This window comes from Bombina bombina, chromosome 1 (genome assembly GCF_027579735.1).
Source record: "Bombina bombina isolate aBomBom1 chromosome 1, aBomBom1.pri, whole genome shotgun sequence".
Taxonomy (NCBI): Eukaryota; Metazoa; Chordata; class Amphibia; order Anura; family Bombinatoridae; genus Bombina; species Bombina bombina.
The window spans coordinates 1,499,138,341-1,499,155,676 of NC_069499.1; the positions used below are offsets into that span (position 1 = coordinate 1,499,138,341).

Below are 17,336 nucleotides of genomic sequence, written 5' to 3' on the forward strand. Positions count from 1 at the left end.
GATGGAACTCACATTTCTCGAGTTTACAAAACAGGCCATTCTCACGTAGTCTCTGAAGAACCCGTGTAACATCAGAACGATGAGCCTCAAGTGTGGGTGAGTGTATGAGGATGTCGTCTAAGTACACCACAACACACTGTTGCAACATATCTCGTAGGACATCATTAATAAATTCCTGAAAAACAGCAGGAGCATTACATAGGCCAAAGGGCATTACAAGATACTCATAATGCCCGCTCCTGGTGTTAAATGCTGTTTTCCATTCGTGGCCCTCCTTAATCCTAACAAGATTGTACGCTCCTCTCAAATCAAGTTTAGTAAAGACCGTAGCTCCCTTGAGGCGGTCAAAAAGTTCCGTAATGAACGGAATAGGGTAAGCATTCTTAATGGTAAAACGATTAAGACCCCGATAATCGATGCATGATCTTAACTCGCCACCCTTTTTCTTCACAAAGAAGAAGCCAGCCCCTGCAGGAGAGCAGGATTTGCGGATGATCTCCCGCGACAGAGTATCGGCAACATACTCCTCCATAGCACAATTCTCTGCAACAGACAGAGGGTACACTTGGCCCCGAGGAGGAATGGCTCCGGGTTACAGGTCTATGGAACAATCGTAAGACCGATGAGGAGGCAATGTACCGGCATGCACCTTGTCAAAAACGTCTAGGAACTCTCGGTACTCCTCTGGCAATTGAGATACCGAAGAAGTGCACAAGACTTTAACTGGTTTCCGAAGACAAGTGGAAATACACTGCGGGGACCACGACAAAATTTCGGACCTGCGCCAGTCGAGACTGGGATTGTGCTTTTGGAGCCAGGGATAACCCAGAACAACTGGAAAATGCGGAGAGTTTATCACCTGGAACTGGAGGGTTTCAAAATGGAGAGCCCCAACAGCCATGGACAACGGAGCAGTTTCGTGAGTAACGAGTGCGGGCTGAAGGGGCCTGCCATCAATGGCCTCAATAGCAAGCGGAACGGACCGAGGCAAAACAGGAATGGAGTGCTTTGATACAAAAGCACTGTCAATGAAATAGCCCGCAGCACCAGAGTCAACAAGAGTCTGAGTGACTATGGAGGAGTCCACCCAGGAAAGGACAACTGTGACCAAAGGTTTCTCCTTAAGCGGTTCCGGGGACGAGGATAAACCACCCAAGGTCAGGACCTTAGGTGTGAGCGTGTAGGACAAGACTTCAAAAGGTGGCCCTGTAACTCACAATAGAGGCAGAGCCCCTCCCTCCTCCTAAAGGCCCTCTCCGCCGCGGAGAGACGCGTGAATCCCAACTGCATCGGCTCAGCAGTACCTGGTTACTCAGGACCAGGAGGCATGGGAGGAAAGGGAGGCATGGGTGGGATGAACACGTAGGCGACAACGGAACAGCAGGCTTCCGCAAGCGCTCCTTGAAAGAGGGCCTCTCTCTGAGTCTGATATCAATTAGGATAAAAAAAGACACCAATGCCTCGAGATCCTCTGGTAAATCTTTGGCAGCAACTTCATCTTTAATCGCATTAGAGAGCCCATGAAAGAAGGCGGCAACAAGGGCTTCATTGTTCCAACCTACCTCTGCAGCAAGCGTACGGAACCCAATAGCATACTGAGCAACAGATTTTGTACCTTGCTGAATGGACATGAGTCGTTTAGCAGCAGAGGAGGAGCGAGCTGGAACATCAAATACCCTTCGAAAGGAGGCCACAAATTCAGGTTAATTTGAAATCACAGGTTTATTATTCTCCCACCTTATCTCTGTCAGAGGGAAACGCCTGAGGTAACATCTCAAAGTAAATGCCCACCTGGTTCAAAAACCCTCTGCACTGAATAGGATCACCTCCATATCGCTGAGGTAGAGGTGCAGAACCGGACATGTTCCTGGTAGGCATAGGTGCAGCAGCGGAAACAGGAGCAGCCATAACTTGCGGGACACTTTGGTCCAAATGTGCAGTGCGAGTCAGCAGGGTTTGCAGGGCTAGTGCAAATTGATCCAAGCGGTGATCCTGTACATCCATACTGGAAATGATGGCAGGTAAAGGTGGATTATTAGCACTATCAGGATTCATGGCCTTTGCGTAATGTCAGGGTGCCAGGAATCAGACTGAGACGAGAAGTGCAAAAATAATTACACCTTTATTAATAGCAAAAAATAATAAAAAGTCCAGACGTCAAATAACAAGCCAGGAGTCAAAACCAGAGCTGGTAGTCAGACGAGCCGAGTCAGGAGCCAAAGCGAATAGTCAGACGAGCCGGAATCAGGAACAAGGAAAACAGCAGAGTCAGGAACAAGCCAGGGATCAGGAACCAGGAAGGACGTCAGGCAGCCAGGTAATACACAGGAACTCTCACAAACAGGTCTGAGACAACGCAAAGGCAAAGCATACTGAACAGAGGCCCTTTAAATAGTAAGTGATGACATCACAATTCTGAGACTGCGTCCTGTCTCACACGGATGATGCACACCAGTCTGGCCATAAAAGGAAGTGCAGGAAATGAGCAACAACACCCACAATGCACCATAGTCAGCAAGAGAGGTGAGTAAAATGGCTGCCAGCAGCACATGGCAAACAAAACAGGGAAAAAACCTGGGAAGACTTTTGTAAACAGAGCAAACAAAATTGTGAGTATCAATTCCGGAGAGGAAAGTTCCCGAAGGAAACATCACATCACAACATGAGCTTTAAGCCAAATAAAAAGCATCCTCACCAGATGAAAATAAAAGATAAGGCAACCCGTAGTTTACCACCCAGGAAGAACGGACAGACCCGCAGGACCAGCCCAACAGGGGTCCGAGACTTCCAAGCTCAGAACTGGAAAAGGATACACAAATAACAAACACTATAAGAAGATTACTTCATCCCCTTATGTCTATGTATGCAAGCCAGTCTAAGAGTAAGACTGAGAATCCCCAGACCCATTAAGAGTGGGATCCTCCAGCAACACCAAAAACGTGCCAGTCTATAACGAAAGGCGCAACATACCTCCGCCAGGACTAAAGGAAACACCGGCCCAGAAGGTTGACCCCCTGAGGCCTTAGGGGCAGTCGCTCCCCCAGAAGGCTGAATTGGACCAGGCGATCCCAAGCCTGACGAGCCCCCAGTTAACGAAACACGGACAATATCATAAGCACACTCCCGGGAGGTGCAGATGGGCCAGCGCCAAAGATATGACCATGCGGAACCGTGTGGTAACCTCAGTTGGGAACAGGCCACACCTCCTAGAAAGGATAAGTAGCGTTTGGGTTACCTGCATGCGTAGTAAGAGTTGATGGTAGGGAACTTGTCTCGTGAGAAATAGAATCCCCAGAGACAGATGGCTCAGTGGGCACCCGATTCCCCGATCCAGAGGAACAGAGCACTCTAAAACGGCATACAGAACATAACTGATGGGCATGTATCACCCAGGCCAATTCATATTCTTTGCAAGAAGTAGAGTCTGAATCAGAGACATCCGTCTCCAAGAATCCTCCATAACTGGGACACTGCCACCTCCAGAGAACCAGACACCAGCAGACCAGGATTTCTCCGTCGCCATGCAGTCAGGAAAACGGAAATGGGGTCACAAGGTAAACCGCGCAGTCCATGCAAAAGCATGCCCAACCGAAAAGGCCATGTCACTAGACATAGGCCGTTATGTTCCAAAATAGCCATGAGCCGAAGCAACACTACACAGTAGCAGACAGAATCACATAACAAACATGATTATAAACCCCCCTGTTCAATAATCCCCCTCAGGAGATATTAACCCTTGATTCCTAGATACAAAAAGGAGCCTCACTGAGACCCTATGTTAAAGTTATCCCTGAAAGGTTGTAGCCCCTCTCGGATAAACAGTTGAAATTACAATACATCCAGGATGAAAGTAAAATGAAACGATCCTACCGGAATCTACGCCGTGGAACAGGAACACGGCCCTTCAAGTGTGACAGATAGTAGCGTCACCTCTGCCATGGACTTGAGAGAAAAAAGCAGGCAGCGAAACTCGTCAACGCTGATTGCTTGTTGAACTGTTAATATGAGTCGGGATGGTTTCGCAGAAAGACTCTCCCTGCATCTCCGGAACCCTAACTTTCACCCATGCTCTCACTGAGAGGCTGACAGGACTACTTAAAACTCCAGTCCCATGCCGAAGAGTACTACTCTGCCATATAGTGTGGGAGGAGTATTTAAGCCTTTGGCTGGGGTGTCTGCCTCCTCCTGGTGGCCAAGTTCTAAATTCCCAAAAGTAATGAATGCAGCTGTGGACTCTTTCCATTTATGAAGAAACGTTCTGTCTGCACCAAGAATGGTGAACTTACACAAATTACTAAATTTACCAATTTACTTCTATTATCGATTTCTAGATACTATACTTTACTATATAAAAGCAGGTAGGTAGGCTAAGAGGCGTGCACGTGTCTGCAACACTATATGGCAGCAGTTTTGCAAGAATGTTTTAATTATATACTTTTCAAGAGCACTAGATGGCAGCAGTGTTTACTGCTATATAGTAATCAAGAAACATACCTATGTATGCTCTTAATAAAAGAATACTATAAAAACAACAAAGCGAATTTGATAACTGAAGTAAATTGGAAAGCAATTTCTTTTATGTCCCTTTAAGACATTTATTTTGTAGGCAGACCTTTTGCAATTCTTAATTGCTGATATATACTATAAATAAATTATAAATAATTTTAAGGTTTATGAAGTAACCTTGTTTACTCTGGTAGTCTGAAGTCGCAGCACTACAAACCTAAGTCTCATCTTTCAAAATGAATGAGACAATGAAGTCATATTTCTTGTTGCATGTAAAATGAGGCTTATAAAATGTATTGCTTTATAGTTATTAGAGTATAGAGTCCCTTTAACTCTAGTAGGTCGTGATGATGAGTTGTCTTCTGGTATTGTAGAAAATCCAGCTTCGTCTCCTTGCAACTTGAGACTTAACAATCAACTTTTATTATCAAATGTACTAGTTTTAGTTTCAAATTGACTTTGATATCCCTTTAATACATTATTATATTTGATTGCCATACTTTTTATTTCTGTTAGCCACATAACTATAAATTGATCATATTTATGAGTTTGCACTATTGTTACAGGCATATAAAACACAAAGTCTTGAAGCAACATGTTTCTCAGTAATAAAACTGTTTCTTCAGGCTTTCCCTTTAAATTAGAGTAGCGAGCGTTCGCGCGTGCCAAGGGAAAAAGCAGCCGCAGCAGAAAACAGATTTTGGTGTTCTATGTGGAGGAAACCAGAAGTAGGAACCCGTTGTGGAATTGTTAGGAGGTAAGTCCTGACAGATGTACAATGTCTTTAGTGAATAAGTAGTTCATTTCCATGTTTATGTCTCTTTTTGCTTTATAGGGATTTTTTAAAAGGTCTAAAAAAAAAAATTCCACCTTATGAAAAATCTCTCTGATGTGTAACTACCCTCATTCAAAGGAGAGAAGATCTCACTCTCCTATAAATAAACTAGAGGGAGAGACTTGGGCTCCAAAAAACCTTCACCTCCATTGAAGATCTTCCTTGTACAGAGGGGCCGGGATCAGGTGCATCCTTGGGCTACAAATGATCCCTCATTTAAAGGATGGATGCTCCACTTACAAATTAGGGGTCCTTTGCACCTTTAGGTAATAAAGATGGATATATAGGGGTCTGTTAGATCGTTTAACACTTCCTGGTTGCTTTTGTTGTCATTGATTTCCATTTCAAAAGAGTTAATGCATATCCCTCTAAGCAGTACTGGGAAAGGGATACAAACCTGCTCCAGCACGTGTCTCTGCATTTAGACCTTTTTTTATTTCATATGACTCCATCATACACACTGTCACCACATCGGAACCACTTTCTAGATACTAAGAATGAGAAAGAACCAATGGACCCTCCAAGTTCTACCATTAAAGAATAATGCAGTGAACAAGAGAATGCCATGGTGGTATCCTCTGTGCACAACAGGGAAACCCGGGGACAACACTGTGCCGTCCTGTGCACGTAAGAGATTGATCACATCCTGTGAAACGAGAATAACTCTGTAGGATTGTGAGCTCTTTGGAGCAGCTCCTCCTCTTATATTAATTGTTGTTTAACCTCTTTTATGTATCGTTGTAGAATGAGTAATTTTATTGTGCTACCCAGCCCTATGTCATTTTTTATGTTTAAGAATAAGGATACCTTACAGATCACTGTCACTTCAAGCATCTGTAGTTTGCACTCATGGGACTGATGGGACTGACGGGACTGTCATATTAGAATCTTGTTGCTGCCATTTTGTATATTGCAAAAATTCTGTGCATTTAAACCTCATTTTTTATGTCCCTTTAAACGTAATGCATCATATTCATGTCTAATAAAACCTTTGGTCTGAAAAGCTAAATTGCCAAATGGTGTTTTCTCTTCTGGACAAATAAACTACCAAGAACAACATAGACTTATATGCAGTTTTCTTGAGTAAGTATTGTATTTCCACTATTAATATGCTTGTTTTTTCAGGGCAAAGCGCAGCGTAAAGCAATGAAAACACAAAGGAGTCTACAAGAGTCGTGTACTCCTTGGCCTGACACAGGACAGTTTATAACCGATAACCAGGAGCCTGCTGTTTAGAGTCCTGAACAAGGAAAGCCTCAGACAGTCTGTCTCGCTAAACTTGACCTTTGTCTGGCCCTGCTTATCTCAGGCAGTAAAGTTATACGGCATCTTGAAATAAAGCTGCATTTAGAAAAAATAACGACATAAAAGAGAAATCAGCTTTATGACACAAATATGTGTAGTAAAAATGACGCTTTTTTTGGTTGACGAGTAAACATTGTTCTGACGGATACGTGCTCAGTAACAGCTACTGTAAAGGTCAACCTTTAACATACAGGTATTAAACCATCATTGCCCATTCATATTGACAGTGAATACAATTATAAGAACATTCCTTCTGCCATTATACCCATCATCAGCATATTTACATAGCTGGGGGGATTTTCTTTAGGAATGTTGCATTTAACTTTAAACTAGGCATACAAAAAGGTATTCAATAAAACTACATGACTATGCCTTTAAAATAAATGTTACCTTCAATAACCAAAAGACACTCAACTCTAAATTTAATTCTAAAAAAATAGTTGTTTATTTTCTTGAAATTTAAATCTGAAAATTGTAGTTTTTCCACTGCCCCTACACAGGATATAATGGAATTGTTATTTTACCCTCTTACATGCTGCACAGTGATTGCTTGATAAATCCAGGGGCTCATTTATATCTGTCTCTAATTGGCCACAGCAACGGAGATTATAAAAACAACAATTAAAGGATCAGTAAAGTCAAAATTAAAAACTTTCATGCTTCAGATAGAACATACAATTTTAAACAACTTTCCAATTTACTTCTATTATCAAATTTGCTAAATTGGGAATCTTTACATTTCAAATAGCAATTTAGGAAGATTGGAAACATAAATAAAGGAGATTATATAATCTCAAGTTAATACAAAAGATTAAATGTAATTGAAAAAAATACAAAGCAAAAGAGAAAATTCACCGCTATAAGAGAAGGGTCATATATTGCAACCGATCATCCAAAAAAAGGCAAAATAAACCATCTAAAGTGGTTATGTTGATTTAAAGGGACGCAATACTGCAATAACAAAATATTCTAAAGTGTTCATTGTTATTTCATGATTGCATGTCATTTTAAACAACTTTCCAATTTACTTTTATCACCAATTTTGCTTTGTTCTCTTGGTATTCTTAGTTGAAAGCTAAATCTAGGAGGCTCATATGCTAATTTCTTAGAAGGCCGCTTCTAAGCTGAATGCATTTTGACAGTTTTTCACCACTAGAGGGTGTTAGTTCATGTGAGTCATATAGATAACAATGTGCTCACGTATGTGGAGTTATCTAGGAGTAAGCACTGATTGGCTAAACTGCATGTCTGTCAAAAAAACTGAAATAAGGGGGCAGTCTGTAGAGGCTTATATACAAGGTAATCACAGAGGTAAAACGTTTATTAATATAACTGTGTTGGTTATGCCAACTAGGGAATAGGTAATAAATGTATTATCTATCTTTTAAAACAATAAAAATTCTGGTGTAGACTGTCCCTTTAACTATGAGTTTAACCTCCAGCAAGGGGGTTAACAACATATGTTCCTGTCTGCTCAGGAGCCGCAATCCAATGCTGATCTTTGAAAACACATGAGCAAATCAGGACTGGCATCTGCATTTGTGCTATACTACAATGATATAGGCATTACAAGGGTGTTATTATACTTTAATTTAGCAATACGGAGACAAACAGTTTGCAAGTGTAATATTAAATGCTTAATTATGTGAAGGAAAAAAAAACAAAACAAAGAAAACAATTGCCTTTTCCCCTTTACCTGTAATTTAAATTTGAAAATTGTGGGAAATGTCCAGTTCTCCTGAGTTTCTACAAAGTAATGGCCCACATTGGAACCTAGGTTTCTCCTTATCTCCCTTTTGGAGAGGACAATTAAGGACAGATAAAAAAAACAAGCAATAAAGTGTTGAAACACTGACATTTTCCAAACATAGAAACCCTGTTTGTTAGTTACTTTAACGTTGTCATATTCCACTAACTATTATTTGCATAGTATAGTCTGTGGACACTTTATTGTCTTTTATATATCAGTCCCTAAATGTCCTCAGAAGAAGAGATAGATCAGGGGAAAACCTAGGTTATAACATGTCCTTTATAAAAACTAAAATACTTTATAGAAATGAATTAAAATGTTTCATTTATTTCTTTAATATTAAAACAACATAATTTAAAAACAAATAAACATGCTGAAAAAACACTAGGTAATATTTTCGGGGCAAGTTTTTATACAAATCAAAATGAATTAAATAGATTCCATTGGTTATAAGAGTCTTACAGTTTTATTACGCCAGAAAGTCCCTAGTATCGGGTTCATAATTACAGAGCAACTCAAATAATTGGAAAACAAAAATCCTAATATCAAGGACATCGGAAATCTGGGATGCCTACAGGGCCCAGACAGTTTAATTCTTTTTTATTAAGATAAAATGGAAAGGTTTACAGAGCTGGAGATCTAGTCAGAAGCAATGCAATGAGATAAAAGACAACGCTGGGCATTTCTGACCAGGGGGCAAAAGTGGAGAATATTACCTGTTCCTGCATTGACAGTTCTCTCTCCTGAAGCTGTTTTTCGGCTGATCGGAGCTGAGTGCAATAGTTTTCAACTTCATCTTTCAAAAGCTGCAAACAGAAAGAAACAAAAAAGCAACAAAATATTAGAAATCTACAGCAAATATTTTACTGTGGCCAGTTTAACCTACTCTGGATTCTGTATGAAGACGATAGACTCATGTTAATGAATTCACATACTACATAGTGTCACCTGACAGAAGACAGAGACGATAAATGTAATTAAACACAACTGTTTATTTTGCTTTAAACGTATTTTCTTCTTTCTTAATGGACCAATAAATACAGCAGAATTACACACTCAACAAATGCATAATAAAAAGACAAAGCAAATGCATTAAAGTTTTTCTCTGAACAATTTGAAACTTAGATGAATTTCCCTTCCACTTGCAACATGTGACTGCCACCGGCCAATCACAAAACTCATATGCGTATATATATTGTGAATTCTTGCACATGCTCAGTAGGAGCTGACGCCTCAAAGTGTGCATATAATTAGACTGTGCACGTTTTGATAATGGTAGTGAATAGAAAAGTTGTTTACAATTGCATGCTCTATCTGAATCATGAAAGTTTAATTTTGACTTTAGTGTTCCTTTAATAAATGATTGTAACATTCTGACATGCTTATGGAATCAATTGTACTACTACTCTGAATATTGCCATGGGCTATAAAAATTTATTTATGATCCCTACCCAACTTGACAAGTTCATTTCTGTAGAATTGCTTCCAAAGGGTATTTTGTCTACATCAATTAGGTTTGTACCGAGGGCAGATGGATTTCATGGTGGCAACACATTTTGAAGAACAGCTTGGTATCAGGATACCTTGTAGCTCCCATACTCTCCAATCCTATAATATAAAAGGCCAAGTGTGTCTGAAGCTGTCATGCGCAGTAGAACCAGCGCGAGCACAAACACACCTGGCCTTCAACACACTGACCTGGCATCTGGGCCTGGGCCGACCTGCGTGACGGGGGTGGGGCCGGGCATGACGCGGGCGCGATGGGGCCGGACGTGACACGGGTGAGGCTGGGCGTGGCGCTGATGGGGTCGTGTGTGACGTGGGTGGGGCCGGGTGTGACATTGGCAGGGCCATGCAGACAGGAGAGAGAAAGCTCAAAAGAGGAGGGATAGAGAGAGAGCAAAAAAGGGGGGATAGAGAGAGAGGGAGATAGATAACAAAAGATAGGGGGAGGGAAAGCAAAAGAGCAAAAGAAAGGGGGGAGAGAGAGAGCAAAATAGGGGCGATAGAGTGAGCAAAAGAGAGGGAGAGAGAGCAAAAGAGAGGGGAGAGAGAGCAAAAGAGAGGGGAGAGAGAGCAAAAGAGAGGGGAGAGAGAGCAAAAGAGAGTGGGGAGAGCGCAAAAGAGGAGAGAGAGCACAAAACAGAGGGGGACAGAGAGCAAGAGAGGGGGGATAGAGAGCAAAAGAGAGGGGGGAGAGAGAGAGAGCAAAAGAGGGGGGATAATAAAAACAAGTATATGTGAGTATATTGTTTGAGTAGTCTGGCCAGACCAGTAGGTTGAGACTTGCTGTTTACTCATTTTTATCTATATATATTTTTATTTTGTATGCACTTGTTTTTATTATTGTGTAACATTATAACATTATGAACAGTTCCTTTGTACTGCATTTATAGTAGATATCACTATACTGCCAGTGGGCATTGATGTATTAAGATACAATTCACTTGCAATACATTCTCAACTGTTTAAATTGCTACTAAAGCTGTGATTGTTCACTCTGAATAAAGGTTGCAACTATGTTTGCATACTGTGTTTTATATATTTGAAATAAACATTAGTATCAACACTACAAGGTTGTTTTGCACAATTATTTGCAGCACTGTTACCACTTGATGATATTTATTTTTATTTTTTGTTTATTTTTTATAACAGCTGCTTATACAATTTTTGTATATAGTATCAGTGGTGCCCTCCATTTTTTTCCACACACACACACACACATATATATATATATGTGTGTGTGTGTGTGTGCGTGAGTGAAAAAAATGGAGAGCACCACTGATACTATATACAAAAATTGTATAAGCAGCTGTTATAAAAAATAAACAAAAATTGACACACACACACACACATATATATATAGTTATATAGTGTCAACTATATATACCAGAGTTCTCAACAGAAAAGTTTGCCAGCCAGATGGTATTATGAAACAGCTGGGTGGAGACAGTGTACTTTGCAATATTACAACATTTTTATTATGTATAAATGTTACTCAAAGGGACAGTTTACATTACACACATTTTTTTTAAGTCAAAGTTTCACCTTCAAACATTTATAATATCTAACGATGCAGAGCAGATGAGCTTTGGGAGCGTTTTTAATGTTGTTCTCAACTTGCCAACTCAGGGCTATCCTGGCTGCCCACAAAGACGGACCTCCCATATACAAAGTAAGAGCGTGCATCTCGATTCCCCTGCGCATGCGTAATACATAAAAGCAGTGTATATATCAGCCAGCTATGACTAAGCGCAAATGATAGGGGAACGTGAACACAAACGTTTGCTCTCCAGTTGGTTACAGAGGCCATGATTGAAAAAAACTGAAAAATAAAAAAAGCTCCAGCTTCGTGGGTGACAGGAGGAGCTGTGAATTGGTAAGTTGAGAACAAAATTTAAAATGCTTCCAAAGCGCATTTGCTCTGCATCATTAGATATTCGTTACATATTATAAATGTTTAAAGGGTAAACTTCTGTTTTAACAATGATTTCTTTTATTGTTTTCTAAATACAATACAGTATACTTTGAAACATGTATAATCTAACAAATAATTGAGTATACACCATATTGAACAATTGTAGTATACAAAGGCTCCATTGAATAGGTGAAATGGAATATGACATTTACAAAGTTTATCATCATGGACGTTGGAAGGATAAACTTTTATTTAAAAAAAAAAAATAAATTGTACAAAGTTTACTGTCCCTTTAAGCATATTTTTATTGCATAATTTAACATAAATTGATCATTTGTGCGACAAACATTGATTATATTTAATATTCGCTAATTCTAACTTAATCCTTTAACGACACACGTCGTACATGGTACGTCATACACAAACTGGTCGTTAAAGACCAACAACGTACCCTGTACGTCGTTAGGGGTTTAAAGCGGCTGGAAGCGATCCTGATCGCTTCCAGGCGCTTTCAAGGTATTGCCGTGATGCCTCGATATTGGAGGCATCACTGCAATACCTTTTTTGGCACACCGATGCCCTCTCTGCATCGGCCAGCGATGGTGCTGATCGTTGGTGGTTGGGAGCAGCTGCAGGGAGGCGGGTGGGCGGCCCATCACTGGACTAGTTCTGGCCACTGTTCCGGGAAGGTAGACGGGAGCTTGCAAGGGGGGGTGGGAGCGCACGTGCGAGGGGTACAGGCGCGCGCGACCGATCATTGCGAGAGGGAGGGGGGAGAATGGAGAGGGGAAATATTGTTTGGAATGGGATCTGGGAGGGGGAGGGAGGTAGGATAATGAGGGGAAGGCAGCTACACTATGGAAAAATGGGGTAAAAAAAATAAAAAAAGCAAATTTGTTAAGAAATTGGGTACTGGCAGGCAGCTGCCAGTACCTAAAATGGCCACAAATAGGAAGGGGGGGGAGGTTAAGAGAGCTGTTTGGGAGGGGGGAACGAGGAGGTTGGGGGTTAGGGGGGAACTTACACTGCAGAAACTATTTATTTAAAAAAAATGCTTAAAAAAAAAAAGTCTGACAATTGTGGGATGGGGGAGGGAATAGAGCTGTTTGTGAGGGGTCAGGGAGGGATCAGGGGGTGGGAGACTGATCTCTACACTAAAGCCAAAATTAACCCTACAAGCTACCTAATTAACCCCTTCACTGCTGGGCATAATACAAGTGTGGTGCACAGTGACATTTAGCTGCCTTCTAATTATCAAAAAGCAACGGCAAAGCCAAATATTATTATAATTATTATCATTTATTTGTATAGCGCCGCCAAATTCCGTAGCGCTGGGTACAATGATAGGGGTATACAATGACAAAGATTTGTGATACAATACAAAACATAACAAGACTAAACAAATCTAGCACAGGAGGAAGAGGGCCCTGCTCCGGAGAGCTCACAGTCTATAGGTTTAGGGTGCAGAGACATAAAGTTGGGGTAGCTTGCTACATCGGTTGTATTTGCAACAGTGAGTCAGGCAGTTCATGTACATGTATTAGCTTGGTTCGGATGCGGCATGGAGGAGAGATGATAAGCCTCTCTGAATAGGTGGGTTTTCAAGGATCTTCTGAAGCTATACAAGGTTGGAGACAGTCTGACGGAGCGGGGTAGAGAGTTCCAGAGGACAGGAGCAGCATGTGCAAAGTCTTGGAGGCGGGAGTGGGATGTAGAGATAACAGGAGTGTAGAGACGTATGTCAGAGGTTGATCGAAGAGGACGGGATGGGGAGTATTTCACGATGAGAGAGGAGATGTAGTTGGGAGTTAGACTGTTGAGTGCTTTGTAGGTTAGGGCTAATACTTTAAATTGTATTCTGGAGTGTATGGGGAGCCAGTGTAGAGACTGGCAGAGCGGAGCAGCTGATGTAGATCGTCGGCTTAGGTGGATGAGTCTAGCAGAAGCATTCATAATAGATTGGAGGGAGGAGAGGCGGTGTTTTGGAAGGCCATTTAAGAGTAGATTGCAATAATCAATGCGTGACAGGATGAGGGAATGAATAAGTATTTTTGTAGTATTTTGAGTAAGGAAGGGACGAATTCTGGAAATGTTGCGTAGGTGTGACCGGCATATATATGTGGGCATGTATATGTGGGTTGAATGTGAGTTCCGAGTCTAGTGTGACCCCAAGGCAGCGGACCTGGGGTGAGGTGTTGAGAATAGAGTCTCCAACCATCAGAGCAATGTCAGGTGTTGGATGTCTCGAAGAGGGGGGAATAAGAAGCAGCTCAGTTTTGGACAGATTGAGTTGGAGGTAGTGTGAAGACATCCAAGAGAAAATTGCAGAGAGGCAGTCAGAAATCTGGTTGAGTAAAGAGGGAGAGATATCAGGAGAGGAAAGATAGATTTGGGTATCATCAGCATATAGGTGGTACTGGAATCCAAAGGAGGCTATAAGTTTTCCAAGGCAGGATGTATAAAGAGAGAAAAGCAAGGGACCTAAGACAGAGCCTTGCGGTACTCCAACTGAGAGAGGCATAGGATCACAAGATATGTTGTTAAAGGAAACTGAAAATGAGCGGTTTGAAAGATATGATGCAAACCAGGAGAGGGCTGTGTCTCGGATGCCAAATGAATGTAGTATTTTTAGGAGGAGGGGATGGTCAACTGTGTCAAAAGCTGCGGACAGGTCAAGAAGAATTAGTAATGAGTAATGGCCTTTTGCTTTGGCTGATAACAGGTCATTTGTTACTTTAGCAAGAGCGGTTTCTGTTGAGTGTTTAGGGCGGAAACCAGATTGTAGTGGATCAAGTAAGGAGTTAGTTGTGAGAAATTGAGTTAGCCGATTATAGACTAGTCGTTCCAATAATTTTGAAGCAAAGAGAAGTAAGGAGACCGGTCGATAGTTAGAAGGCGTGGAGGGGTCAAGCGAGGGCTTTTTTAGGATTGGTATGATTGACGCATGCTTGAATGTGTCAGGAAATGTGCCAGCAGTGAGGGATTGGTTAAAGAGATGAGTTAGGGTAGGGGTTAGTGAAGCAGAGAGAGGGGGAATAAGTCGTGAAGGAATAGGGTCAAGTGGGCAGGTTGTGAGATGAGCCGAGGATAGGAGTGCAGAGACTTCTTCCTCTGTTACAGGAGGGAAATAGCATAGATTTTTGGTAATAGAAGGGGTGGGTAGGATTGCTGGGTTTGCGGGGTGCGAGGTGCAGATCTCTTTTCTAATGGTGTCAATTTTATTTTTGAAGTGACCAGCAATAATTTGAGCAGTGAGGTTGGTAGTGGGCGGGGGGGGGGGGGGGGGCAGGCGGACGTAGAAGGGAGTTAAAGGTTGAGAACAGTTTTCTGGGGTTGGATGCGTGAGATGACACGAGGGAGGAGAAATAGACTTGTTTTGCCAGGCTGAGCGCAGAGTTGTAGGACTTAAGGGTGAATTTATAATGTTGGAAATCAGCAAAGGTGCGTGATTTCCTCCACTGCCGTTCAGCGGCCCGTGAGCATCGCTGAAGATATCTGGTCTGTTTAGTGTGCCATGGTTGCCGTTGAGTGATTGATGTACGTCGAAGAGTGGAGGGTGCAGTTTTGTCAAGTGTTGATTTTAGTGCCGAATTATACTGTAGAGTCACGAGGTTTGGACAAGAGAGGGATGAAATGTCAGAGAGCAGAGGACTCAGTTGAGTGGAAAAGTCTGTGAGATCCAAGTCATTTAAATTCCTGTGAGGTAGCAGTTTTTTGGGGCTTGCAAAGATGTAGCAGGTAGAGTGAGAGAGAAAGTTAATAGATGGTGGTCAGAGAGAGGAAAGGGGAAGTTAAGGGAGTTGGAAACAGCACAGAGATTTGTGCTCCTTCCACGTGTGGATCAAACAAGAGAGGATGTCTGTGATACTGATAGCTTCTCCGTGGCCATGCAGAGCTTGGTATGCAGATCTCATCATATTGTTGTCTGCTCCTCCATGTCTGCTATTTCTGAACAAATGGGATTCTATAGAAGCATTTACAACCATTTGTGCCTCTCTGAGCTAAAATAATTTGTTCAACCTCCATGCAGTCAGTCTCAGAGAATCTAGATTTTGGTAAAAGAAAGCACCCTGAGATAGAAGGTCCAGCCTCTGAGGAAGACGCCATGGAAGAGCAGACAACAATATGATGAGATCTGCATACCAAGCTCTGCACGGCCATGGAGGAGCTATCAGTATCACAGACATCCTCTCTTGTTTGATCCACACATGGAAGGAGCACAATTGGGGGAAACAGATAAACTAGATGATATGATAACACCAAGGTACTGCTAACGCGTCTACCAACTCCCCTTTTGGATCCCTCAACCTTGATCCGTATTTTGGAAGCTTGAAATTGAGACGTGATGCAATAAGATCTTTCTAAGGAGACCCTGACCGAGTTTAAAATGTATGGTAAATTGCTTCTTTAGGTTTTTTTGCATATGAAATAGCCTTTTCTGTTAATTTAAACAACAACCAAATTAAATGGGCCCAAGCTCTGACAGAAAAGTGCCACAGAGCAAAGAGTTGGAGAATTTAGAGGATTACTCCATACATTTTGAACTGTCCCAGTTATACTGAATTAAATGGCGGTGGACTTGGACATTAGTTTGCTCACTGCTACATTTTAATATTGGACATTCTTTTGAGGCAACTTTCTTGAATTGTTTGGTAATACTTACCCTGACAAAGATTAAATCCATTGAAACTGCCCACTAGAGTTTACGTGCATTCAATTTAGATAATATATAATTAATTAGTTATCACAACAGCTCAGTGGCTGGTTCTATGGCCCGGTTACCACCCGGGAGTAGCTTCTTTTAGCCCAATTGTACTTTTCACAGAGGAAAACTTTCTTGAAGTATATCAGTCCGAATTACCAGGCGATTCTCCTCTGAACAAGGAAAATGGCAACCCCAGACAATCTTTTTGGCCTCATCAGTGAGGTGCAGCCATATCCTTCTAAGCACATTGGACAGCGAGTCCACGTCTGGTTCCCCCATAACCCTTTTGGAGACACACATACCCAACAACTGAAAAAAAATCAAATTACAAAATAAAAGTAGAAGAGCAATTTGCAAACAATTTAATACACTCAGCAAGCAAAGTGGATTTTTGCAAACACATTAGAGGGAGAAAAAATTCACAGTGCACTGTCCCTTAAACTATAGCAGCTTTATAACAGTGTATCTATAGCTAATATATTCTCCTGTCTATGCTATGTTACCTTGATATCTTCATGCAACAGGCCTCAGTCCTGTAGTGTCACATTTGTTGTGTGGTTTAACCCCTTGGTTGCCTGAGAAGGCTACACAATGCTTTCCATGTGGGAGGGATAGTGAGAATAAAAGCTCGCCAGAGAGTGAGTGATATATAGTATATAAATAAATAATCTGCAGGGAAAACCGACAGTCAATGGAATTTAGAAGGCTGAGAATGGGGCTAATACCCAAATGTCACCAGAATAAAGCTAGAATTCTATTTTTTGACTGTTGGTTTCTACCCAGATGAAAGTGCTGTTTGAAATAGGCAGCTGCTTAT

The 17,336-nt window shown here is 41.5% G+C and overlaps 1 protein-coding gene across 1 annotated transcript in view; it reads right to left on the minus strand.

The window, feature by feature from the left end:
* Nucleotides 1-17,336, minus strand: part of CEP112 (centrosomal protein 112) — a 1,492,843-nt gene that overhangs the window by 114,929 nt on the left and 1,360,578 nt on the right. The window contains exon 26 of the mRNA XM_053707805.1: nucleotides 9,113-9,202. Within this exon, the coding sequence (XP_053563780.1) occupies nucleotides 9,113-9,202 (90 nt within the window). The remainder of the gene's footprint in view (nucleotides 1-9,112; nucleotides 9,203-17,336) is intronic.